Below are 24,940 nucleotides of genomic sequence, written 5' to 3' on the forward strand. Positions count from 1 at the left end.
ATGCTTCTTGTCGTGGGTATGCTAACTAGGTATACTCAGTTGTCGTGAATTTAGACAAACTTTCGACGTGTTTATGGAACGGAGATTAAGTAGTACCTTATTTCTTCAAATTAGATCAACGAAAGTACGACACGATGGTGAGGTTTTCACTGACAGGTGGGCCCGATTTCAGAATTAGAAGATGGGTACGTAGTAGTAGGAGCCAGGAAGATGTATTTATTTCTCCATGCAAAGTTTGCAAACTTGGTGGAAGAAGCATTTACCGGGTCCCGCTGATCCCTCGGCCCTTTGGACCAGGGCCACCCTTTGAATTCTTTCCTCCACGCATCTCTCGTCGTTCACGCACCTTCGCCTGCGCGCGCGCCACCTCAGCGACGAACTCCCGCATGCGCAAGGACAGTAACCGCCATCTCCCCTCTCTTGATAAATCCATGCCCGCCTCCTTCCCTCGGCTTCCGTTTCCTCCAAAAAAATACCCTCAGATCCATCAAGGAAACAGAGACCCCTCGCCCGGACTCAGCAGGGTTCAGTCTCTACTGGATCGACCTCGGCTGGAGTAATTCTGGGAGGAGAAGATGGTGACCATGAAGCTGGGTTCCAAGCCGGATATATTCGTCCTCGAAGGCCTCACATGGTTAATCATCTCCATTCCCAGTTTCAATTCTGAATGTGTGTTGGTTCGTCGGCAATGTCCTTTTGTACATTTGGATCTTTCTCGAAGTAGCCTTTTGGCCCGCTTTATATTTAAAACAACCACTCACATACACGGTTCAAGTGCAAGTACATTTAGATCTTCAGGACAAATTGATTTCATTTCCCTTTTTCACTTCTACATCACCATGGATATTTATTTTGCCAGAAATGAAGGAGATGTTTTCAGTCACTTGTCCTTAAATCCATGATTTAGTCCGAAGATTCAGTGCCCTTGGATTGTAGGAATTTACAGGAACATAGCAATGACGCATCCAAATTTTCATGATATCTGTCCAAACAACTATTCTTGTAATTTCTTATAATTGTTTTTCTTGTTCTACTAGATCCATCTGTTCTTCCTTCTGCTTTTTTTATTCATGTTAGTCTGTTACCAAAATAATCCTTAAGTGAAGATTGTGGGCATCGATAGAAATGCATCTCGAAGGCTAGATTTAATTTATCATGCGGACAGTACATGTTGTCTAGTACTTTCTCTATCCCGAATTATTTGTTGTAGATTTATCTAGATGCATATGCTTTATAAACGTGTTTTAGTGCGTAGATGCATCTAATTACAGATAAAATCCACGACATCTAATTTAGAACTGAGGGAGTATTAAAAAATGTCATTCATAGACCATCTGCAGGTGTACGGAAAAGCAATTCAAAAGCTCCCATGAAACTGATGCAGTGTGTCAGACCAAAAAAAACGGCATAACTTGTTGATCGGTTTGAACAATTAAAAACAAGATCACCTCTACTGTAACTGTCGTTTTGGGATCATCTTTTATTCTCAAAAAAAAAAAAAAAAAAAAAACTGATCCCAAAACAACAAATTGCCACATTTTTCTTTGCACTTCTATTATTTGCCATTTTCTGTCTTGTTTGCCGGTTTGCTTGATCGATGGAAGACACTGTGACACATTCGTACGTTCAAACAGATCAGCACGTACGCGTGCACATCTGATACAGTAGTATTTCCAAAGTTTTAACACGTATAGTCTGGATATTTTTTTTCCCAGGAGAAGCATGACGGAACTTGACAGCGATGTGGTCGTCGAAGTAGGAGAGATGTCCTTTTACCTCCACAAGGTAAGCTAGCAGCCCCCTAAATCACCGTTGCAGTATCGCTTCCAAGCTGATGTTTGTCGCACTGCAGTTCCCGCTGCTGAGCCGGAGCGGCGTGCTGCAGCGTCTGATCAGCGAGTACCATCCATCGCCGGACGACGGCGGCATGTGCACGCTGCAGCTGGACGACATCCCGGGCGGCGCCAAGGCGTTCGAGCTGGCGGCTCGCTTCTGCTACGACGTCAAGCTCGAGCTCAACGCGCTGAACGTGGTGTCCCTCCGGTGCGCCGCCGAGTACCTGGGCATGACGGACGACTACGCGGAGGGCAACCTGATCGCGCAGGCGGAGTCGTTCCTCGCCGACGTGCTCGCCAACTGGAAGGACTGCATCAAGGCGCTGGAGACCTGCGAGGCCGTACTCCAGGCCGCCGAGGACCTCCACATCGTCTCCCGCTGCATCACCGCGCTCGCCTCCAAGGCCTGCGCCTCCGACGCCGCCGCCTGGTCCGCCCACCACGGCGCCGCGCCGCACAAGAGCGCCAGCCTCGACCGCGACGCGCTCTGGAACGGCATCGGCACGGGCGACACGCCGCGCGCGGGGTCGGCGGCGGCGGACTGGTGGTACGAGGACGTGTCGTTCCTCAGCCTGCCCATGTTCAAGCGCCTGGTGCAGGCGATGGAGGCCAAGAGCATGCGCGCCGAGAGCATTGCGGGCGCCATCATGTTCTACGCGGGCCGGCTCCTCCCGGGCCTCAAGCGCACCGCCAGCTTCAGCAACGCCACCAGCAACGCCGGGAGCCGCAGCGTGACCCCGCGCGCCTCCGGGGGCGGCGGCGCGTCGGAGGGCGACCAGAGGTACTTCCTGGAGGAGATCGTGGCGCTGCTGCCGGCGAAGAAGGGCGTGGCGTCCACCAGGTTCCTGCTCGGCCTGCTCCGCACCGCGATGCTGCTGCACGCCAGCCCGCTGTGCAGGGAGAACCTGGAGCGGCGCATCGGGGCGCAGCTGGAGGACGCGTGCCTGGAGGACCTGCTGGTGCCCAACCTCGGCTACACCGTGGAGACGCTCTACGACATCGACTGCGTGCAGAGGATACTGGACTACTTCATGTCGTCTATGGACGGCGGGCTGGGCACCGGGTACACGTCGCCGGCTGCGCTGGTGGCGGAGGATCAGGGGAGCCAGCTGGGGCTGGGGGCGCCCATGCAGGCCGCGGCCACGCCGCCCGCCGTGTCGCCGATCGCCATGGTGGCCAAGCTCATGGACGGATACCTCGCGGAGGTGGCGCCGGACGCCAACCTCAAGCTGCCCAAGTTCCAGGCGCTCGCAGCCGTCGTGCCCGACTACGCGCGGCCCGTCGACGACGGCATCTATCGCGCCATGGACATATACCTCAAGGTGCGATACCATTATCATCTCACTCTCTCTTTTCCGTTGGCGAAGAACGAATTACCGTAACATTTGAATGCTGCCTTGCAGTCGCACCCGTGGCTGTCGGAGTCGGAGCGGGAGCAGTTGTGCCGGCTGATGAACTGCCAGAAGCTGTCGCTGGAGGCGTGCACGCACGCGGCGCAGAACGAGCGCCTGCCGCTGCGGGTGGTGGTGCAGGTGCTCTTCTTCGAGCAGCTCCGCCTCCGTACCTCCATCGCCGGCTGGTTCTTCGTCTCCGACAACGGGGCCACCGACGGCGCGCACCCGCACCTCCCGGGCAACAACGCCGGCGCCATCGTCCCCAAGGGCAGCAATGCGGCGGACAGCAGCCAGGACGAAGCCGTCGTGGTCACGCCTGAGGGGAAGGGTAGCGAAGGCATGACCGACGTGAAGGCGAGGGTGTCGGAGCTGGAGAAGGAGTGCATGAGCATGAAGCAGGAGATCCGGCGGATCGGGAAGCCCAGGAGGTCGTGGAGCCTCCTCACCAGGAAGTGCGGCTTTGGGGCAAAGGTGCAGCAAGCGCAGCCTGCCATGAGCGGCAAATAGAGGCGCCAAAAGTATGAAATCTCAGCTTTAGATTTTTGTACTCCCGTTTCATTTGTTTTAAGCGGTAGTTCTTCCATTTATTTTGAAGTGGTATAGTTCTTTCATTCTCAATTTCATCTTAGGCTTTCATCTTTCTTGGCTACAATGGACTAGATATATATTGTGTAATCCAATAAGGTTTTCAACTTTGCATATGAAGTAGTGTTAGAAGGATCCTGCAGCAACTTCACATACATTAACAATACTTTTATCGCAAAAAAGAACAATCAAAGCTTGTCAGAATTGTGATATTGGAAGTTGTCAGGAGTACATAACAGATAAGCAAGTCACACTACATAAACAGGTAGGCAAGTGTACCCCCAAAACATTAAGCTACCTATAAGCACATCTGGACCTAGGCAAGAATAAGCACTGCATATATATTACAGGAGGCAAGAAGATCCTTAGCTACAGGTATTCTCCAGGACGCAGAGATATGTATAGGGGATGTACAAGACGCCGTCACCGATTGGCACATCCAGTCCTCTTCCATTAACCACTCAAAATGCTGATCGCATAGCACCACGTGTTGCCTCTTGTCTCATCTCTGCTGCTTTTCCACTTCCACGGAAGTACATGTATACTTGCTGCATTTTAAATGACCACGTTCAGAATGACAATCTCTTCAACAGAAGGTACGACAAAAGGTTAAGGCATAAACATACCTGGATGACAACAATGCTGAGCAGTGATTCAAGACAGAACAGTCCAAATCCAACAAAGTAAAATATCTGCCGAAAGAATGTATGATGGCAGTGTAAGCGACTAATTAACAATACGAGATACTCAAATTGCATAGCTAAGGCTGATTCATGAAAGATGATTCATCAAGCATCCAGAAAAGCATGACATCAAGAGCTTCTAACATGGATGCTACAGATCTGTTTAAAATGCAAATATTGGGTTCTGCTAGATAACGATCCTGACATCTCAACACTTTGCAGGGTATCTTGTGAACACGTAAGGAAAACCTTGCCAAACTAACTCAACTTAGACCAATCGTAAGTTAAGAAGGTGAATACTTACCCCCACAATAACATTGCTGCCTATGATATCAATTGCCGGCAAAAACCCACTGTAAAACGAGAAAAAAGACAGACAATTAAAGGTTAGATAATTTTTAACGAGTTGAAGATAGGAGCTGATTTAACAAACAGTCTAGAGCAACAACAGAATCAGTCCAGGTATCCTGAAGAAATAGGATCACCAGATAACAATCATGGAAATGAACAAAACAGCCCACCATGGATCTGGTAGCAGTACCTTTGATCATTAAATGTAGAGTATGCTACAGCTAGTGAAGAATAACTACACTCTCAAAATTAATTTCGGGCATACTCGGTGCATCCCAGCTTTGCTTCTTAGCCTCAAATAACTAACCCATTTATGCATGACACAAGCTGAAGGAGTTTTAGTGAATATATAACACTTACGCAAAAGATTTTCCTTTGAAAGGAAATGGGGGAGAAACAGCTGACCAGACGCAGAATACTATATGGATCTGAAAGGAGTAGATCATTAGCAATGAATGGAATATCAGCAATATGTCTAGACGAGCAATATCAGATGGTAAGGTTATTACCAAGTACAACAGAAAAAACCATCCAAACTTCAAAGCACTTTCAGTCCTGTAACATGCATCTCAGTGGTATAAGGCACAAAACATAAGACACTATTTATATAAACAACAAACAAGATGCATATGCACAACCTCATGGCATTATACAGCGGCCGATACCATAACACATATGCCCCAGGGACACCAGAGATGAAGTAGATAATGGCCAGCAACCAGATGATCACGCCTATCGAATAAACAGGAGGATTTGTTTTAAGTGAGCATAGCAGGTAATCAACAAGATGTAGACAATAAAATGTATTACAAAGCCATACCTCCCCCTTTAATCCATGCTGCTGTAGTAGCAATGATGTTCCAAAACAGACATAGCGTCAATCCTGAATGGCATCAAAGTTTGCAAAAATTAAATCATCTGGCATCACCACTAAATGATTACTAACGGTGAGAAGTTCAAGGCTTCAAGCCCAACCTCAGAGAAGAGTAAGAAGTAATCAGGTTTAAATCACTAAGAACTATACTTTGTCAACAAAGTATTGGTTATAAATTAGTCATCTTCCTGGAAGTACAAATTGCTAAGATACAAGAAGTTTGTTGAAACCAAAATCGTCTTGAAATATCATTCTATTTTCTCATATCACTTCTGAGAAGACAATGTCAGATTCACACTCTGGGAGATAATGTGGCAATCACAATAGTCAGGGAAAGTAAGTTCATCACTTGGACAGCATGTGAATGTGACGTCCTCAGTAAGAATAGTGTTTGGTATACTTGAAGTAAAGTAAAGATCTACAAAATGATGTTTTAGCCAGGTATTTTACTCTTTATGTTACTACAAGAGGGAGAGGGGGGATCAAAGCAAGAACCAATACTTACCCAACAGTGAACAAAATGCAAGGTACTGCATCCGTTGTAGGTGGATTGGTATGTCATTTGAAATGTCATGATGAATGATGGGCATAAATGGTGGCCAGTTTTTGTTATCAATGACAATACCAGCTGCAAATGAAAAGTAAGATAGTATGACGTTGAAATGCATGGGTAATGAAAAATTGAACTGAAACAGCAACAGCACAAGCACCAAATTAGCTGAAATGGCCTTTCTAAATCATTCAAGGCCAAAAATTCAAGTTGAATGCCACAAGTTTCCGGATAAATTTCCTTGTTTATCTGTTGGGCCAACATCTTCTCTGCCACCTCTTTCCAACCATTGCTACAAATATAGAACAATTGACCACATCTACTCATAGAAAGAACTATACCTCTAGCTGCAGCTTCTTCCCTTCTTTTCAATTCCTGTTTTCAGGAGAATTTCAAATCAGGAAGATCATTTGAAGACGGAAATACGAGAAAATGCTTGTGAGCACATCTAGGCTGTTTCAATAGTGTGAGACATTGTCGACGCGAGATTTTACTGACTGAGTAAAAACTGTGCTACTCCCTCCGATTCATATTAATTTTTTTCGATAAAGGGAATATATTAATATCAAAACGATACCAATTACACCCAGCCTCTGCAACAACGCACCACCCTAATGGCACTACGGATGCACACAGCCAAAAAGAAGAAAAGAAAACTAAGAAACAAAAGTCCCACTACAGTATCTCGGGCCTAACAACAGCAATACATCCACCGCCAAGACAACACCTGAAATACAGAATCTCCAAAAACGACGCCTCCAATAAGGGAACATTGCACGAACACCATCGTCGCCCGATCAACGATCTTAGGTTTTCACCCTGAAGATAGTCCCCGCTCTCAAAACAATGCCTCCAACAAGGTCATTGCCAGGCACAACCAGTTAAGGCCAGACCTTGGGTTTTCACCCTGAAAGGTAGGACTCTGAACTTCACCTGTGTTGTCGCCCCCACTTTCATACCGCTGCTGTGAAGCCCGGAACACCAAGCAAGTCCCTCAACAACACGGAGACTTGAACCTCCCTTAGCTAGTCCTCCCCTCCGGCCTTCATGAACTTCTCTTCTTCCGACTTTCATCATGGATCCATAGTCACTTGATGTCAACACAGAAAAAGAGCTTCGCGCCGCTCCCTCCAGAACCAATCGGTCGGAATAAAAGCATGGGTGCGCACGACCGAATACCACCGATCCAGCAAACTCCAGGCAAAAAGCACTGTTACATTCGCCGGCGGAGCCTTCCGGAACTCAACACTCCGGCTAGATCACGAGTCCAGGCCTCCGGTAGGTCTTCCTCTTCACGCAAGAGAGACCCTAGGACCACCGCCTTTATTCAGGTCGGACCCCCACGTCGGCGACCATCCCGGGCTGGCCACTCCAACCCTCCACCGGCGACTCCGTCGCCGGCTTCCAAGCATCTCCATCTCGCCGCCGGAATGCGGTGATAGATCGATAGATCCACCACCACCAACCGCAGGCCAACCCTCTCCGGCGAAGAAGAGGGCCACCTCCACCGTCTTACCCAAGGCTGCTGCCCCGGGCGACCTCGTGTCGCGGGTGAAGCCCGAGATCGCTTCCACTCACCGGCGAGAGGCGGGGGGAAATTGGCGCAGGCCATAGCCTGGCCGCCGCCCACCACCAGCCCCTGTCGGAGTGCTGCGGAGAGCCGACGGGAGGAGGGAGGCCGCAGCGCTGGTCGCCGCCGCCCATCCCAACCGCGCCGGCCGAGGGAGAACTAAAATATGTCTAGATACATCTATATTAGAGTCAATTAATATGAACCGGAGGGAGTAACTTTTTATTCAGCAAATTGTACATTCATGTTGAGAATTTTATCATCTGATTGTCTGAATTTAATGAAGAGATGGCTAGATGAAAATTTCTGCTAACAATAGCCAGTTTCTACAGGCACTATCATCCTTCGCCTCATAGTGTCTGCAAAGGGATCCCACACTTGCTCATTATTTCGAATTAAAGATGCACTGCCATTTGATCAATGCTTAGAGTGGTGCAGGCTACTGCCTACTGGGTGTCTGACTAAGGCAAATCCATGCCAACTATAGCTCACCAGCTTCTATACTACATCATGGTTACTACTTCAAGAACTCTGGACAAGCAAAGGCCATATAAACATCTTTGGACAACATCTGGGAGCTTCAATAAATATCATCCAGGAGACCCTAAGATTAAACTTTTAGCAGAGGGAAAATTAACAGTTTAATGCACTAGAACTAACTTCTGAATCATAAGGCCATGGTTTGAACAAAACAATAACTCAAATTAAATATAAGATAGACGCATACCCTTTCCCTTTTATTAAGCCCAGCCTCCTTTGACTGCAGTTCTTTCTCCTTTTGCTTTAAATCCTACAGTACAACATATGCATATGTACGGCATAAGAAATCAACGACAAGGAATGAAAAAAAAATCTGAAATCAATTTCAAAATCAGTAGCATCACAAATAAAGGTACCACCGTCATCACTGGTGGTCAATTGCATTTTCAATTCATTGGATAAAGCACATCTTGGTAAGTACAAAATTAACAAGGCCAATGGAAACACATGTACCTTCGATGAATCAAGAGGTATGTCCACGGTAGCACCACGGTCATTATAGAATCCAGCAGGCTCATGAGGAAGAGGTGGCATCCGGGAATTAGAAGCCGGTGGTACGCTTCCTCCCTGTGGAACATGACACATTTGGAAAACAATAATTAAAGAAAAAACAACCAATTAGAAGCCTATGCATAACTCAGAAATCCTTGTCCATGATTGTTGGCACGCAGAACGATCCAAAGTGGGAGTATATAAAATGTTTCGTGTCTTAAATGTAACACGGTCAGCAGCAGCAGATCCATAGACACATGCGCACCCGCCAAACTGTGACTACCAGTGGTCAAACTAAATGCTACTAGTACTAAGACAATTTTTTATCCCCTTCTGTTATCAAGGATGCAGACCGAAAAGGAGCGAGGTGTTCCATTCTGTCGTATGCTGCAAATAACTGGAAGGGCAAATCACCTACTACTTCAGAAAGTTTTACACATCTACTGAACAGCGTAGTTTTAACTAGACCACAATTTCAAAGTTATCCCAAACTAGGCGCCAATTTTTTTATCTAAGCATCATTTCTCCCTCGAAAACCCCAAAACAGATATAGACCAAACCAGCAATCGTCACCCCTCTTCCTCGAGATCAACCAACACAGACGGGACACGCAGGCAAACGCACCCATCCATCGAATCCACCTCTAACCCTAGCACCAGCAACTCGACCAGATCCATCCAAGCGCGTCCAGCACGGCAGGGGAGCGAAAGAGGCGCCGCAGCCAGAAACCGACCACTCCCGAACTCCAACGGCGATCCGGACAAATTCCCCATCCCAGCAGACCAGGGAACAAGCTCACAGAAGACTAGACGAACCGCAGCTCGGCTGGAGGTGCTGTGCGGGGTACCGCGAGCCAGCTAAAAAAATAAACTAGGCAACTCACCGCGAAGGGGTTGACGTCGTCCTCGTCGAAGGGGTTGCGGTCGTATCTCCCCGCCATGGCCTCCTTCCTACTCCACCTCCTCCTCCAGAGACCGGGGCAGAGACGGCCGTGCTGCTATGGCCGCGGCGCGGTCTCCGGCGAGGGGAAGGGGGCAGAAGTCTAGTCCAACGCGGCGGTGTCCGGCGAGAAGACCAACTGCTTTCTCTTGGACCGGCGCTTTTCAGTCGGTGTTATTTCCGTGACTCGGTGGGTTTGGAATGTGGATACTTCTTTTTGTACTTGCACCTGCTGCGCAAATCTGACTGCCCTTCTCTTGCGCGTGCTGGTCTCGTGGCCGACAGGTGGGCCCAGGCCTAAATCTCGTTTTAAGGTAAGTTAAGAAAATGGAAGCTCAGCGTGGAAGACAGATCTGTCCTGACATTAGCATTCAAGAACTGAACGGAGCGTTAGATAGAGCATTCCAAACATTTTTGAAAAGAATAGCTGGAGCATCAAAAAGGACAAAATGAAAAAGATTAAATAAACACCAAGAAAAACAACCAGCCAACTGGTCATAGGCTGCAGAAGGTTGTTTTCTTAGCAGCCAAGGAAATATTCAAATGAGCAGTCCTTGACAACCAGCTGGGGCACGTTAAACCAAGGCTGGGTCAAAACATCCTGACCGTACCATACCAAACTCTGGAGGAAACATGTTTGTCTTCTTCAGCTCACAGAGAATTCAGCCACACGGCTAACAGTGGAAATGAAGGAACACCACAGAAACTGAAGACCAGACACAATACTAACTAGCCAACGTTTTTCTCATTCATTTCCACTCCCTCGTCCGGTCGTCCCGGGGCTGTCCATGCAGTAAAATGGGGGTTAATTACAGACTGATGAACAGCCGAGCTCACATGTACAACAGTTGCCGGATCCTCCAAGGCAGGCCAACAGACAATTACAAGGGCTCACTTGCGGAGCTACGATGACAACAACAGAGCTAAGTAACCCGCGGTGTGCTTTTGTGCCAAAAGAATGGTATCTACTCTGACGGTATGGACGAACTTGCAGCTAATTTCAGAAGACCACCAGGTTTTGCAAGGACATGTTTAGCTCCTGAGCAAGTTGCGCCGATTGACCACCCCGCCTGTGCCAACAGAACAAGAAAATAAATTCATGAGCATCAGATATGGTTGTTGCTGACGGTGGCACATTGTTCTCTACTTGCAGTGGTGAAAAAAAAAACATGCAAGGAAAACAAATGGTAGTGTGATGAGGAAGGGAAGGGATTACATCATCAACGGTTGTAGCGCTTGCAGAACTTTTTGCAAATGGTTAAAACACCTGGTGCAACGCTGCAACCTGCACGAGGTCAGAGAAATTGGTCACTACCATGTTTATCGTTAGAACATTATCTAGGCCACAGCTGGCGTAATATGCTGTTTGCTTTAGGACAAATGTTTTGCCAGCATGTAAGTTTGGGGCCAACTTGCCACCTTCAGAGTTCCTTGTAATTGAATGGATAACTGGCCCAAAAATCTTTATAAGATCCAACACCCAGTGTTTGAATGCAACACACGCAAGTCTTTGCAGCATCTGGTTTTAACAACACCCAGCTCCCTTCCCAGAGTAAAGTTAGTGACCATACCTCTGTTCGGCTTGAATATCTACTCCAACAGTTGAACTAGCTGACAGTGTTGAATGGATAACTGGCCCAAAAATCTTTATAAGATCCAATAATATTTCCAAGGAAACAAAAGCATGCCTGAAAATTTGAGGCAAAGTTAGTAAATAGCTAATCATTTTTTTCTACTTTAGCATGCCAATATGTGCATGGTCCATTCATCGCATATTGCAGGATAATTATATGGCGCTGAAAAACATGTAATGGTAAAGACTTGCAATAAGATATACAAGTAGTTCAATGCATTGGCATCATCATGGGCATCCATGGGTGCATCTGCATCTATGTTGTTATTTCCTATATACCACAGTCCACTAAGAGCCAGCATACAATGAAATTATACGTCCAATATATTACCTTTCAGTCTTGCTGTTTAGTAACCCAACAAGAACAGGAAGAAAGCTTGAGAAGACATCTAGATTGAAAAGACCAATCTTTCCCTTGAGGGTACCAACAACATCAGCTTGAACCTGAACAGACCAACCATTAGTAGCAAAAATATAATGTGAATAACATGATGTACAGCCATCATACATCTCAAGAAAAACTTACCGCAATATCAGGCAACTTCGCCACTGCAGCAATTGCTCCTTTGATACCATTTTGGTTAAACACATGCCGCATCATCTGAACACATTAGGAGTTAACACTACAATAATCAATCACAAATAGCAATTTTGGTCTCAGAGCTAATCAACATTAGTTCAAAAGAACATGTACTTTCCATACACAGGCCTAGAAGAAGTGAAGGACAACAGACTGCATTTACCAAATGTCATTGATAAATATCAACATGAATAAATATAAGCACATCTTAATGTAAAGCTTTCTAAGAGCTGAGAGAAAATTAAGCCAATTCCTATATCTCCAGTACTAGGAATTCACCTAATGGTGTGAATTTCTCTAGAGCGTAAAGTGTGTATTTCGATTTCTTAGTAAAGACTCAAGACATGTTTCACATTTGTTGGTCCTAGGAATAAAATATCAGTTGTTTCTCTAGTCCCAAGGAAATAAAGCTAAAGTTCTTAAGGAATATTAAAAGACTTGTTCACATGTAGTAAGGTGTAAAATAAAGGTTAGCCACCCAAATGTTGCATTACCACATAAACTAGAGGAGGAGATCATGCATCCCATTGTTGGGTGTAAGCTCCCTGAGTCGGTAAGAAACAAAGCCAGCAAGTAAAGAACAGAAGGATCACCTCTAGCTTTGTCAACCGAGATTTTAGAACATTTATGAATTCGTCATGGTTCCGCACCAGATCAATTGGATTGATAACCTCATCCACTGTTGACAAGTCTCTTTCATATGTCTGACTTGGTTCTGTCTGTTAATAACAATCACCAGAAACCAAATAAATTGAACAGCCAAATCAACGGTAAACACTAGAGAGCACAAGTAATAACATGGGTAGTCATATTTGTTTGCTGTATACAAGTTTCTGAAAATAAATTAAATCATTACTGCCCCCATACATCTATCTCCAAATAACTAGTAGGGACTCAGGATTCAGAATTCTACATTATCAAACATGTAAAAACAAAGTATGGATGAAATTATTCATTGAGAACTAAATAATCCAGGATAGCAGCAATGATTTAAGCAGCCTTGGAAAGTGGACATATTTTTCAAGAGCAGATTTGGAGAATATTCTTTTTAGCTTCGTTTTTGAGGACCGATATGGTAACTAGGTAAGGAGTTCTTGACATTACAAATGTCTTAATACCATTATACTGAGAATTCATAAAAAACGTGAAGTTAACCACATTAAAAAAAAAACATGAGTACGTACTGAACTGGTGGGAGGGCTGTCAACTCTCACTGTACGATCACCGCGAGAGCCAGTTGGTGGTGAACAATCAATGCTAGAGCTCTCTCTCTTTTCAAATCTATCAACAATGGACTTGGTTTTTCCTAATGGCACAGCGACTGCAAAAGGAGTTAATAATATCATTAGAAAACTATCTTTAGGACAAGTAGATTTCAAGTTTGAGGGTGGATGCAAGACTGTGCCCTTGATAACATCAGTTAACATAGACACATACCTCCTCTAACATATTTGACCCTGGCTGTTTCTGTTGTTGAGCATGGTGATTCAAATGCTGCTGCAAAATAATTGTAATGTTAATCACCTAAATGGGAAAAACTGCAGGGCATGAATGCTTAAGAACAAAGGATAAAAGAGCTATACACGTATCACTATTTGACTGCACGGGATGCTCCAATGACACAATTTTGTCCATCTTTTCTGCTATTTGTGTAACAGCTCCTTTATCTGTACCATCAAATTCTTGTTTCTTGTCATATGGAGTTAGTCCAAATGAGAACTTCAAGCCAGACAAACCTTCTGAGCAAGCATCGGGCTCACTGAGCATGGATCTTACTGAGCTGACACTATCAACAGTACCACCACTAGGTAAAAGTTTTCTTAAGTGAACTGGACTGCAAAAATCATCTGGGACTGCAGCTCTGCCTCCAATTCCTCTATTAACGCTGCCAATTGACTTGTCCTCTAAAATGTCTCTGGGACCAGCAACAGGCATGGAAACAGACTGTGTGGTGTAAATATCTTTTACATCCGCCAACTCTGCAGGGTGAAATTTCTTAGTGGCTGAAGATTTATTAGCTACCCCTGCACGAGATAGTAATGGCATGTCTCGCTGTCCGAAATTGCGTTCTGCTGTTCTTGGATTGGTGGAAGGACTATCAGCCAGCTTCATACGTCGCACTGGAGTAGATGATTTGACAGATGAATCAGATCTTCGAGGAATGGTGCTGCTCTTATCTTTCTTTGTTTTATCTGTACTTGCTGGAGTTAAATGCAAGGCCCGAATTCCACTTTCAGCTGCCATCATAAGAGGAAGAGATGTTATTACTGTTGATATAGAGTGCTTAGGCGAAGTAAGCACTTCCAATGCATAATGAAACTATATTGATGGTTTAAAGCCATACCAGATTCTTTGACTTTGTATGAGTTTTTTGGATGTGGCGTTGCTACAGCACGAATAGACTTTGTAGTGCTACCATTCGGTTTCATAGGATTATCATCCATGGAATGTGCAAGCTCAGCAAAGAAATTTGCTTTCGGCAAAACACCAAGAGCATAAGGTCCAATGAGCTGGGTTAAGAGATCAAAGTTAGGACATACAAGAAAGTACATACTGCATGTTTAGAGTGACACTCACTGATATATCAGCAACCCAAACACCAACACGGCGTTCATGGTACGAGCATCCCAACAGTTTTCCTTCATAAATACTAAGATCAGCTAAATTGTTCCACCCCATGTCAACAGCATCATGGCACCTTACTGGTTCCCAAGAGAATACCTGATAATGCCCATGCAGTCAGTAAGTGCCAGGTGATTAATATCAATATATAACAGATGAAAATCATACCTACCTTTAAGCTTTGGTCTAACCCACAGAAAAGGGTTTTTCCATCTGGGTGAAAGACCATAGAACGTACACCGGTATCCTGAAAGAAAAGATGCATGTAAAGAGATGGTACCATAACAGCAAGATGTGTGTGCTCATCATGCAAGTTTTAACACATGAAGGAAAACACGCACACAAGCAAGTTCAAAATAGATAAAGAGCGTCACTGGAAATAACTCAAATAAATAATCATAGAGAAATGTGAATTTCAAGTATTTCAAATAGAATACAATTTCTTGTCCTCAAAATTGTTTTAAGGAAATCTTATCGTGCTAATTTGAAAGAAGAAAATAGATGCCGAAAAGTGAGCTGCAGTGGCCATGTACTCTACTTGGTTACCATGCATACTGGATACAGAGTAATTCTGTAACTAAGGGGGCATAGCTTATGGTTTATTGAAAGTTAGACATGCACAAAAATTAAAATGGAATAAAAAAAGCACTTGCAAGTACCTCAGGTCCAGCAGAACCTATCAATTCGAAAGTTTCAAGATCCCAAAACTTCACAGTTCGATCAGCTGAGCCTGGAAAATAGCAGTGAACTGACTGAGAATATACTCCAGCTTCCTACAGCTTCACTCACTATAGGCAAGTCCAACAGGGATGCATATTTTTTCTTATTAAAAAATTATGTGGTGTTTCCAACTAGTAGACAATTAAATGGAGTCCCTCAGACAGTCAACTTTGTTCTTAGATCATACCAAACAATAAATGATTCGTGATGATTCATGTTACAAACTAAAAACATGTTCTCATATCAAATTTCAACGCTTCAAAGTTTTGGAAGGATAAGTCAGTACCTGTTGCAAGTAAAAATTCTTGAGGATGAAAATCGATACATCGTATTTGTCCACTGTGGAACTTGAAATCATGTAGAAGCTTTCCAGCTGTCAGATCCCACACCTTCACAACGTTATCTTCTCCACCGGTGACAATCCATCGCCCATCAGGTGTAAACCGGATTGATTTAATTGCACCCCTGTGACCATTATATGTATGGAGGCAACCTTTCTTCTTTATATCCCAGATCTTGAGATCTGTATCGGAAGAACCAGATGCAAAAAATTCGCCGAATGGATGGAACTCAACAGCAGTGCAACTCGATCTATGCCCAGTAAGAGACCGCACAGCTGCACTTCAATTGAAGACAATAATCAGACATCCAGTTTCAGCAAAGCATAGTTCTCAGTGTAAATACGAATTTTACTGTCTACTGACACATTAAATAGCCTATGCTCTCAGCTGCTATCAAAATTTTGGGGTGAACACAGAGATATCACATAATGTAAACTATGTAATGGCCATGCTCTAGAACTATTCAACAATGAAGAAACAAATACATAAGGAAAAAAAAATAGATAACCCTCTTCTGAGGCCTTATTTAAGTACCAACCACACCTTTAGCTTCTTCTAAGTCCCAGAGCTTGATGGAGCCGTTTGATGAGCCAGCAAGCACAAGCACCTCTGCTGTATCAAACTCTACAGCCTCAACCGAGCTTGTGTGGCCAGACAAACTCTGTGCAAACAATAAACACCCATTGAAAATCTCAACATTAGTCAAAAGCCAAAGAGAAGTGTAGTATCATTATAAAATTTCAAAGGGCACAAACCAGGAGCGGAGTCTGGTTGCCAATGGCCCATAGGTTGACCTTGCGGTCGCTGCCGCCAGTAATGAAAACGCGGCTCGACTTCTTGCCAATTGCCAAGGACCTAACTTCAGCATCGTGCGCCACGAACTCCTCTAATTTCGGATTACGAGTTAAGGAGAAGTCAAGTTTGAGCAATACAGATTTTCAGGACCTCTTTGATACAAAAAGGGAACCATATGAATTTCGGACGATTACTGTTCCTTTCATTAGTAGTAATGAAGACGGAATTTTCCCTGCAGGCTACATTGCATGGAAGAATAACTTCCTTTGAGTCCAACCTCATTGTAACCTTTGTGTCTATGCCAGCTATGGCAAGTACCTCATCCTTCAACACATTCTTGCCTTTTCCTGTAGCGCAACTAGTGGCAAGTTCGCATGACTATGGTTGGTTGTCAGATTAAGTCAACGAAGAATTGGTTAAACTAGAGGGGGAAACTGAATTGGCATATCAGCATTTGATTATTTTTCTCCTATTTTTCCTCTTTTCTGGGGCGCAACCAGTCACGGGATCCCTTTAGTTATAGTTGCTCGGAGGGCTTGATATAATCTAGCATTGCTGACCTAAACTGGGGCAAAGGGGGGAAAGCTGCAACCCCTGATTTTTTTTGCGGAACCCTGAATGTTTAGCTTGGTTTCATCAAGAAATGGTCGCCTTCGGTCGAATATATTGCCAAGACAGAGAAAACAGGTGGTAAATCTTTTCCGGAGAATCGATCTCCGTCGCTTCAAACAAACCGCGAAACAAGAACAGAATACAAGAATCTGGGGGGAAATACTACTCGCCCTCCACTTCTCCCGCAAATGCCTACCCAGATTGCTTCAAGAAACAGCTGCTTCTTCCCCCGAGAGCTAAATCGGATCAGGAAGAGGGGTATAAACCCGATAAAAGGCACTCGACACAAAAAAAAAGGATACGGAACTTGTAGCCGCGCTTCTCAGGGTCCATCCCTCCGCCGGACCCCCGCACCGGGCCACCCGCCCCCGGGCGCGAGGACGCGCTGGCTGCGGCGTCGACGACGACGAGTAGAGCGGGGGCGGGACTGGAATTTGGGATCCGAGTTGATGTATGTGGATGGCGAGCGAGACGGGAGCCGCTTCGGCTTTCTCCTCTCTCTACTCGTCTATCAGCAGTGAAAACGAGAGGTGTGGAGCGGCGTGGGTGGGTGGGAGAGTGGAGTTTCTGTCGTCGTTTTCCCTTTTAGCTTTTTGGTCTCGTTTCTTTTCTTTTTTGTACCATACCAAAGCGCGATAAAGGAAAGGTTCTCCTTCAGTGTTGGGAAGAGAAGAGGGCGACCCAAAAGTTCATACGAATCTTGCTCAAGAAAACCTCTCGTGCACAGCCTTGCTATGGAAAGAGGGTAATATCCTGTACCTTTTGTGTCGTGACCTGATAATTCGATGAGAGTGTATGGTAAAATAAGAGGTATCATGGAGAAAAAGATATAAGGTATGTTTTTGCGCCTCCACCTCAGCGCGTTGTCTTCAACCTCTCGCCTCACCCTCGGGCTATCGCCTACATGGAGTCTCTCTACTAACATCATCACTTTGGTCTACAAAAATATTTGTCGTGCGTATCGCGTAAGTGTGATGCATATGTGGGGGTAAAGGAGGATGATTAGAAGATGGTCGGTCAGCAACCACGGTGATGATTTCCTTCGACGGGGTGCTAGGCTGGGAGAAGATGGCGTCGCAAGGTCGTAGCCAACCATGGGTGGCGGAAGAGCGGGCATCGATGGTGGAAGGGTTGCCGGGAGCACCAAATCCAAAGAGGATGTGGCGGGGGTGGGAATGGAAAAGAAGGAGATGGTTAGAGGCACAAAAAATCCCTTAGGTATCAACAACTTGTACCAATTCCAGTAGTTGCAGTAGGATTCGATATTAGTTCATCGATACCAACCATGATACAAGAATTCAAGAGTAATCAGTAAGAAGGGGATCCAAGGAGTAGAGCCGGAGGAGGGAGAGAAGACCACCGTTTTGATGTGATCCAACTGTATGGTTTCGTCGTTGCATCCTCCCATGTACTTGTAGCGTGTGCTTGGAGCTTCTGGGTGTCGCCATATGGGTCAGACCAGCGGTTAGCCCAAGGACCATTACCGTATCCAAGTACTCATAGGAGAGGTTACCGACGCTCGGGTGCTCGTATGGGTCTTCCATCATCCGTGGCGGAGACAGGGGACCAGCAGGGGCCTTGGCCCCCCTCTAAGATTATGTATTTCTGTCTAGGCCTCTGCTATTCAGTACTACATAATGTAAATTAGCCGTGTATTTTTGTACTTTACCCCTCCCCCATAGTCATTTTCTTTGATTCAGGCCCCCTTATTTGTTTATCATGCATCCGCTCCTGCTCATTATATAGGTCTAACAAGCAGCGGGCGCTCAACATTAACATAAAACATGAAATCTTGGCATCAATTTTCTTGTCGGTAGCAATTGCCCTCCAATTATATGAAACAAAAGAGCTGCAAGATGTAACAATAAGATAACTAAGCTCGATGTTACTTACCAGGGTGGATGATGATATAATATGAACTATTGGGCACTGATCGAAGGTGCTCGAGATTATATCACGAGCGGTGGAAGGCGTGCAGGAAGCAACAAGTTTAAAGAAGGTATAGTCGGGGTGAAGAAAGAAAAGGAAGGCAATGGTAAGAGCCATGAAAAATGACCCCTCTCTTGTCGTTTTATGCGCCTTCCATCATATAGTTCTAAGAAATAGTGGATGCTTATTATTGCAACATGGAATCTTCGTAACATCAACTTTCATGTTCGTATGTACATTTTTAGAATTTCTTAAACTTTGAAACATCATTTTCGCATATTTTTAAATAAATAGCTACATGTAGGCCAAGTTCCAAATGCCTTTCTGGCTCGTGTATGAGGTAGGGGTTTCGCTAGAGATGCTTTTGAAAGAGCGAAACTTTCTGCGAGGCATGCTAATAAAGATGATGAATTATCAAAAAAAAAATTAAGGTGGTGTACTCATAAAACATGAATTTTTAGAAGGTAGTAGTAGTAATAAAGATCCATTGAAGAGGGTACATACAGCTACACTAGAGAGGCGGCGATCGAGTAAAACCCATCTATGGTTCCAGCCCTTCGCTAGTGACATCGGCGGTCTGCTCTACCTCCGATGTCCTTGGGACCATGGAGGCGTGGCGGATCACGACCCCTCGCTGGCGAGAGGTTTTCGTTCTTTTGTTTTAGGTTGTTTTTCAGTGTCTTCTTCGAGATGGTAAGATGGTGTGCAGCTACATCCTGAACGAAGAATAAGGTCATCATCACCATGTCCTCACTCCGGTGATGCGCCTAGCACTTGTGGAGGGTGCGTGGTGTTGTGTATGCTCGAATATCTTGGGATCTAGTCCGATTTCGTGTTTGTCGGTGCGGTTACAAGTTTAACTCTTCCGATCTACGATTCTCTTCACTAGCGCTAGTTGCTGATCTATTGTGGTCCTTTGGATTATTAGAGCAGCGGCTTCTCGTATGTTTACTACAACAAGGTGTATTTCGACGAGCTTTGCCCAACTCCGGCGATGGAGGACGGTGGCACCCCTTCGGCCCGCTACCGTGATGTTAGTCGTTGCTAGGTGGTCCAAAGGCCTATTTGTAAGTTTTATTACTTTTGATGTTGTTGATGATTATCCATATATCAACAGTCATTTTTCGAATAAAATCTCTTGGAAAGCAGGTCATTGACAACTAAACATAACCGTTTTGTGGCAAAATACAACCAAACACACTGTTGAGTAAATTAAATGTACGGTCGATACGCAAGTGCGTGCCAGCACCAGTAATTGTGTCACTCCTACTATACCAGAGAGTACCACAGAGCTGGCATGAGCTGGGTCCATGCCAACGCAGGTGCACAACAGTGATACTCTGCACGATAGGTTCAGCCTTGGGCTACCTGCCGGTTGCCGGTCCCGTGAACAAGCACAAAGAAACGTTTTGGGCTCGTTTGGTGAGCAGTCGCTCGGGTTGGGGCCGACAGAATCACCCTCCCGCACGCTGACAAAATCCGAGGAGCCGAGACATGCGTCAGCTGCTAGTCTGCGACGTGGCCGGTCGCGCCTAGTTGTATTATCAAACGCGAAGGGGTGGCTCGCTGGCACATGCCGTGCTGGTGGGTGTCGTGTGCCGGGAAGATGGGCGGCGCGGCCGGGGGCCGGTGGTCCGTCGAGGGCTTCCACTAGGGAGCAGCATGTGGCGACACCTATGCTTTGCCGGACTCCGGTGACTCGGACTCGGAGCGGACGAACGAGTTCCGGGGGATCAGCCGATCAGCACGGATGTTAATCATTGTGGTTACACCGGTTATAACGACTTTGGCATATAAAATCTCACGGCTTAAGAGCAAGTACTCTAGCAGGTCTCGTATTCACTCGACCTGTATCGGACGTGTGAAGGGCCATGTAAATGGTTTATACGGGGTCTGATATTTGGGACGCATTTTCGGCCCGTAAAAGCAGGGTTTTAGACAGATTTTTATATCAAACATGATCATGAATACGATGTGATGCATAGTTCATAGTTTTTACATCAAATCGTTGCGATCTTAGCAAAGTTCTGCCACGATGGTACCAAAAAGTTACACCTCGCCGTCAAGCATCATCATCGGCACCGGCAGAGTGGTCGAGGACGCCATCGCCACCACCAGCACCACCACTCACCGGAGTAGACGCACCACCACCGCTTGCCCTGCGACCTTGACGCAAAAGCCTCTTCCTCGTCATGATGTCCTCCTTGGTCTCCTTCCACCATGCCAGTTAGTCCTCGTCCATGTCCTTGGTTGGCATCATCATGATCTCCTTCTCCTCGGCCAAGAGCTCCTTCATCGCTTTGGTTTCCTTGAGTGCGAGCATCCTCATCGCCAATCTCCTCGTCGTACTCTTCATCGCCAATCTCCTCATCGAACGGAGGAATGCCATCAGCCACACCCACGTCCACGGAGGAGTCGTTGAGGGCGCTTAAGAATTCTATTGTAGACGAATCAGCAAACACGTTGTGGGCGTCGTTGACGGCTTGAGGCGGAGGCGGCGGAATGAACGTAGGAGGGACGACGGCCTTGGGCGGCGGGGGAGGGGGCGAGACCGACACGGTTCGCGGCCTTCGCCTTGGACGGCGGCTTTCCCCTCGGCCCCGTGGATTTGGTCTTCGAGCGACCCGTCTTTGGTGGCGCGGGAGTCATCGCCATCATAGCAACGGCCGGCGCAGCTCCGACCTCCGCCTGGGGCTGATAGACCGCCCGCTTCCTCTTCCCCGGCATGGTGGCGGACACCATGTCCGACCTCTCCGGGGGTCGGCTGGCCTCCCGCGATGGTGACGGGACGTCCACCACCATCCGCGCCTCCGGTACGCCTTCCGCGGTCGGCGGGACCTGCGAGTGGTCCATGGCGGCGAGATCCGGCCGCGTAGTGGCCGGAGAGGGCGGGGGCATGGAGACCGGGGCGGCGGCGGCGCGGGGGGCGGTAGTTGGGCGGGCTGAAATCTCCTTCGCGCGAGAAGTGAGGGTCGCGGTCAGTTTCGGCTGCCAACCCGCACACCTACGGGTTCCCGAGCGGACCCCCGGGCGGAACTGGAAAAATTTAATACGGTCGAGAGATTTACGGGGCCTGATAAACACCGCGGAAGCGCCGAAAGCCGTATTCCAACGGTTATTATATAATTTTGGGCATTTTACAGGTCCTGTTAGACTTGCTCTAAGAGCATCTCTAGCAGCAGATCCGCATCCCGTAGCCCACAAAGTCGCAGAAGCAGGGCACAGAAAATATATTTTGCGAGTCACAAATAATGTGCGATTCCACGCGAGACGTTAAATCTCGCATGCAATATTTCAATACATGTGTGAGATGGTTTATAAAAATACAAACACGACAACAATAAGCTAAAATTTGATATGTTTAGACACCACACAATACAACAATAATCCAAATTGCAACAATAGTTTAAATCCAAATAATTAAACAAATAACGAATGGTTTAGAACACAAATAATGATTCAAATCACACATAAATATAAAATTAATTAAATAAAAGTGCCAAACTATGACTGACGTCCCTCTGCGCACGGTGTTTAATGAGATCACAAACTGATCGTGGGTCTTGTCATTCTCAATGTTACAGTAAGTCTCAAGAAATTATTGGACTTTGAAGAAAGTCCATTTTTGATCCTTGAATTCTAGTAAAAGTTCACTTCTGGTCCTAGAACTTCTGTCTGGTTTTAAATGGACCTTGAACTCTCAGAATCATTCACTTTTAGTCCTTACCCTGGTTGAGCTAGGCAAATATTTGCCATAGGTGCCCAAAAACTCAAGGTAACGGTGCAAAGGTAGAGAAACGAGACGATGTTAATAAGCAAACAAGGAGACCTTTGTGGCGCAACGCTTCATGTGAATTAGAAGGGAGAGAAATCAAGTGAGAGACTGGTTCAAGGACCCAAAGGTTTCGTTGTTTTTTGCATTGTGACATTTGGTTTAACATCTCAACTAGTTTGGGCTTGATCTGGTTCTAAACCAATTTGGTTGGTTCCCTATTTTTTTCTTTCCACGCCAGTAATTTGCTCAACTCAACTGCAAAGGGATGAAAAATGAACTATTATGAGAGTTCAAGGTTCATTCTAGACTAAAAATAAATTCTAGGATTGAAAGTGAACTTTCCCAAGAGTTCAAGGATGAGAATTGGACTTTCTTCTTGGACTTTTATCCGGTTTCTTGAAAGAACTTCAAGTTCAAAGCCCTCTTATCCTCAATGATCATACTGTGAAAAATCACACAAGTGGCCATGATGTTATTGAGGGTTTCTTTCTCTCAAAACTGACCTCGGACTATTGCACATCTAGCTGCAAAACACCAAAACCTCTCTCAATGTCTTTTCAGGCTGCTTCGTGTGCCTTTCCAAATTCAGCTTCAGCTCGGTTGTTCGGTAGCTTCACGGTCTTCACAATTGTTCACCAATCCAGATATATGTCATTGGTAAGATAGTAGCCCATTTCGTTGTCATGGCCAATGACGATGTAGTTGCACACTGGAGGATCGCCTCTAGCTAGCCCGACAAGACGACGAGACCTATGCAACACATTGATATCATTGAAAGAACCCAACAATCCAAAAAAAAAAAACAATGACAAGTTCATAGGTCATCGAAAGTAACTACCTCAAGCACAATTGTTGGATTGTGATTTTTGCCGCAATACATCACGCCGGTCGGGCATGTTTAGCGCGTAGGTCCACTATGTTTTCAACTTTCGTTGTGTACATCAAAGTCGCTAAACTAGATCTCACGTTGGCAGTCTATGGTGAAAATTTTATGTGCAAGTGTACATCTCACACTAGTTGTTCATTTCCCCTGTCAGTGTGCGTGGGCTTTCATGTTATTGTGAGTACTTTACATGTTAGTGTCTAGTTCATGGGTTACCACATTTCATGCAGACAAATAAATGAATCTTGTTCTTTCGCACATTTACTATATATGTAAAATTTGACCGGAATATTTTGAACCGTCCATCGAAATTTCTCGCACCAATGTCTTCATTACTTCCAGCTTTTAGATATATATTTGCGTACGATTTTACCAGCAGGTAGTTCATATTTCTGTGGAGTTGATATAATGTGAGTAATTGGTGTGTTAGTTTGTGCTTCTCATATGTGGGGTGATACATAGATGCTTCTTTTTCTTTGTATTTCTCTTCTAAAAACAAAAAAAAATTAGACCCCAATATATTGAACCCTTTGTCTGAATAACAAACCATTACACTGTTATTTTACTTGCATCGATATCTTCAAAAAATAGATCTCCATCTCATTGTGACATGTTTCATGGTTTTTGGGGGTACAAGTGTATTTTCGTGTTAGATTAGTGTGTGTATTTGATACGATGTGTGCACTTCACATGTTAATGTATGTTCTTTCATGTTACTACATGCAATTCTTCTTCATATAGTGTACCATGGGCCATGGCCGTAGATATGAGTCGGAGGCCATGTTGATAAATGCAAAATGAGGCCCAACTGGAACATATTTTTATATACTTCCTCCGTCTCATGAAACTTGTCTAAGATTTTCAAAATTTGAATATATCTAGATGTTATTTAGTGCCTAGATACATCTAAATTTAAATAAATCTCAGACAATATTTATGGGGCAGAGGCCAGAGGGAGCATGTCCTAGGCATATGCCTTTTCACATTAAGAAGAAAGACGTGGTAAAAGCAGCGTTCTAAACTGTCCACAGGTTGTACTAAGAACACATTAATTTCTTACATTACAAGGCAAATATTAACACAAAAACCTATTGTTTCACAAATAGAGCAAAGCTGAAGAACTGAAACATTTGCAAATGCAGTCCATGATTGGCAAGAAACGAAAAAAGACATGGTTTGATGTGCTCGAACCTTGATCCGACTCCGGAGCTGAGTAACAGATTCATTTTAGTCCCCG

The 24,940-nt window shown here is 45.4% G+C and overlaps 3 protein-coding genes across 5 annotated transcripts; 1 reads left to right on the plus strand and 2 right to left on the minus strand.

Moving 5' to 3' along the window:
- Positions 1 to 289: 289 nt before the first annotated feature.
- LOC127344027 (BTB/POZ domain-containing protein At5g03250) lies at positions 290 to 3,952 on the plus strand. Its single transcript, XM_051370255.2, has 4 exons — positions 290 to 634; positions 1,716 to 1,785; positions 1,853 to 3,157; positions 3,239 to 3,952. The coding sequence occupies exons 1-4, from the start codon at positions 576 to 578 to the stop codon at positions 3,734 to 3,736; spliced, it is 1,932 nt and encodes a 643-aa protein (XP_051226215.1). The 5' UTR covers positions 290 to 575; the 3' UTR covers positions 3,737 to 3,952.
- Positions 3,953 to 10,019, minus strand: LOC127344028 (secretory carrier-associated membrane protein 2). Its single transcript, XM_051370256.2, has 12 exons — positions 9,758 to 10,019; positions 8,836 to 8,949; positions 8,570 to 8,632; positions 6,614 to 6,647; positions 6,228 to 6,350; positions 5,669 to 5,731; positions 5,487 to 5,580; positions 5,358 to 5,403; positions 5,209 to 5,276; positions 4,802 to 4,850; positions 4,441 to 4,506; positions 3,953 to 4,362 (listed from the first exon to the last, which is right to left on the minus strand). Exons 1-12 carry the CDS (start codon positions 9,812 to 9,814, stop codon positions 4,276 to 4,278), a joined length of 864 nt encoding a protein of 287 aa, XP_051226216.1. The 5' UTR covers positions 9,815 to 10,019; the 3' UTR covers positions 3,953 to 4,275.
- A 520-nt stretch (positions 10,020 to 10,539) lies between these two features.
- On the minus strand, positions 10,540 to 17,666 carry LOC127344026 (katanin p80 WD40 repeat-containing subunit B1 homolog KTN80.2). Of its 3 annotated transcripts, none has more exons than XM_051370254.2 (17): positions 17,419 to 17,665; positions 16,465 to 16,595; positions 16,253 to 16,370; positions 15,655 to 15,984; positions 15,308 to 15,378; positions 14,821 to 14,895; positions 14,604 to 14,747; positions 14,371 to 14,536; positions 13,610 to 14,263; positions 13,464 to 13,520; positions 13,211 to 13,347; positions 12,620 to 12,745; positions 11,973 to 12,047; positions 11,778 to 11,890; positions 11,385 to 11,501; positions 11,030 to 11,098; positions 10,540 to 10,883 (listed from the first exon to the last, which is right to left on the minus strand). In XM_051370254.2, exons 1-17 carry the CDS (start codon positions 17,447 to 17,449, stop codon positions 10,814 to 10,816), a joined length of 2,484 nt encoding a protein of 827 aa, XP_051226214.1. In that variant the 5' UTR covers positions 17,450 to 17,665; the 3' UTR covers positions 10,540 to 10,813. The 3 variants fall into 3 exon arrangements, with proteins under 3 accessions (XP_051226214.1, XP_051226213.1, XP_071684577.1); XM_051370253.2 differs by having other exon boundaries at positions 13,464 to 13,523; positions 17,419 to 17,664; XM_071828476.1 differs by lacking the exons at positions 10,540 to 10,883; positions 11,030 to 11,098; positions 11,385 to 11,501; positions 11,778 to 11,890 and having other exon boundaries at positions 11,982 to 12,069; positions 13,464 to 13,523; positions 17,419 to 17,666.
- Between the last annotated feature and the right edge of the window lie 7,274 nt (positions 17,667 to 24,940).

Source organism: Lolium perenne, chromosome 3 (genome assembly GCF_019359855.2).
Source record: "Lolium perenne isolate Kyuss_39 chromosome 3, Kyuss_2.0, whole genome shotgun sequence".
Taxonomy (NCBI): Eukaryota; Viridiplantae; Streptophyta; class Magnoliopsida; order Poales; family Poaceae; genus Lolium; species Lolium perenne.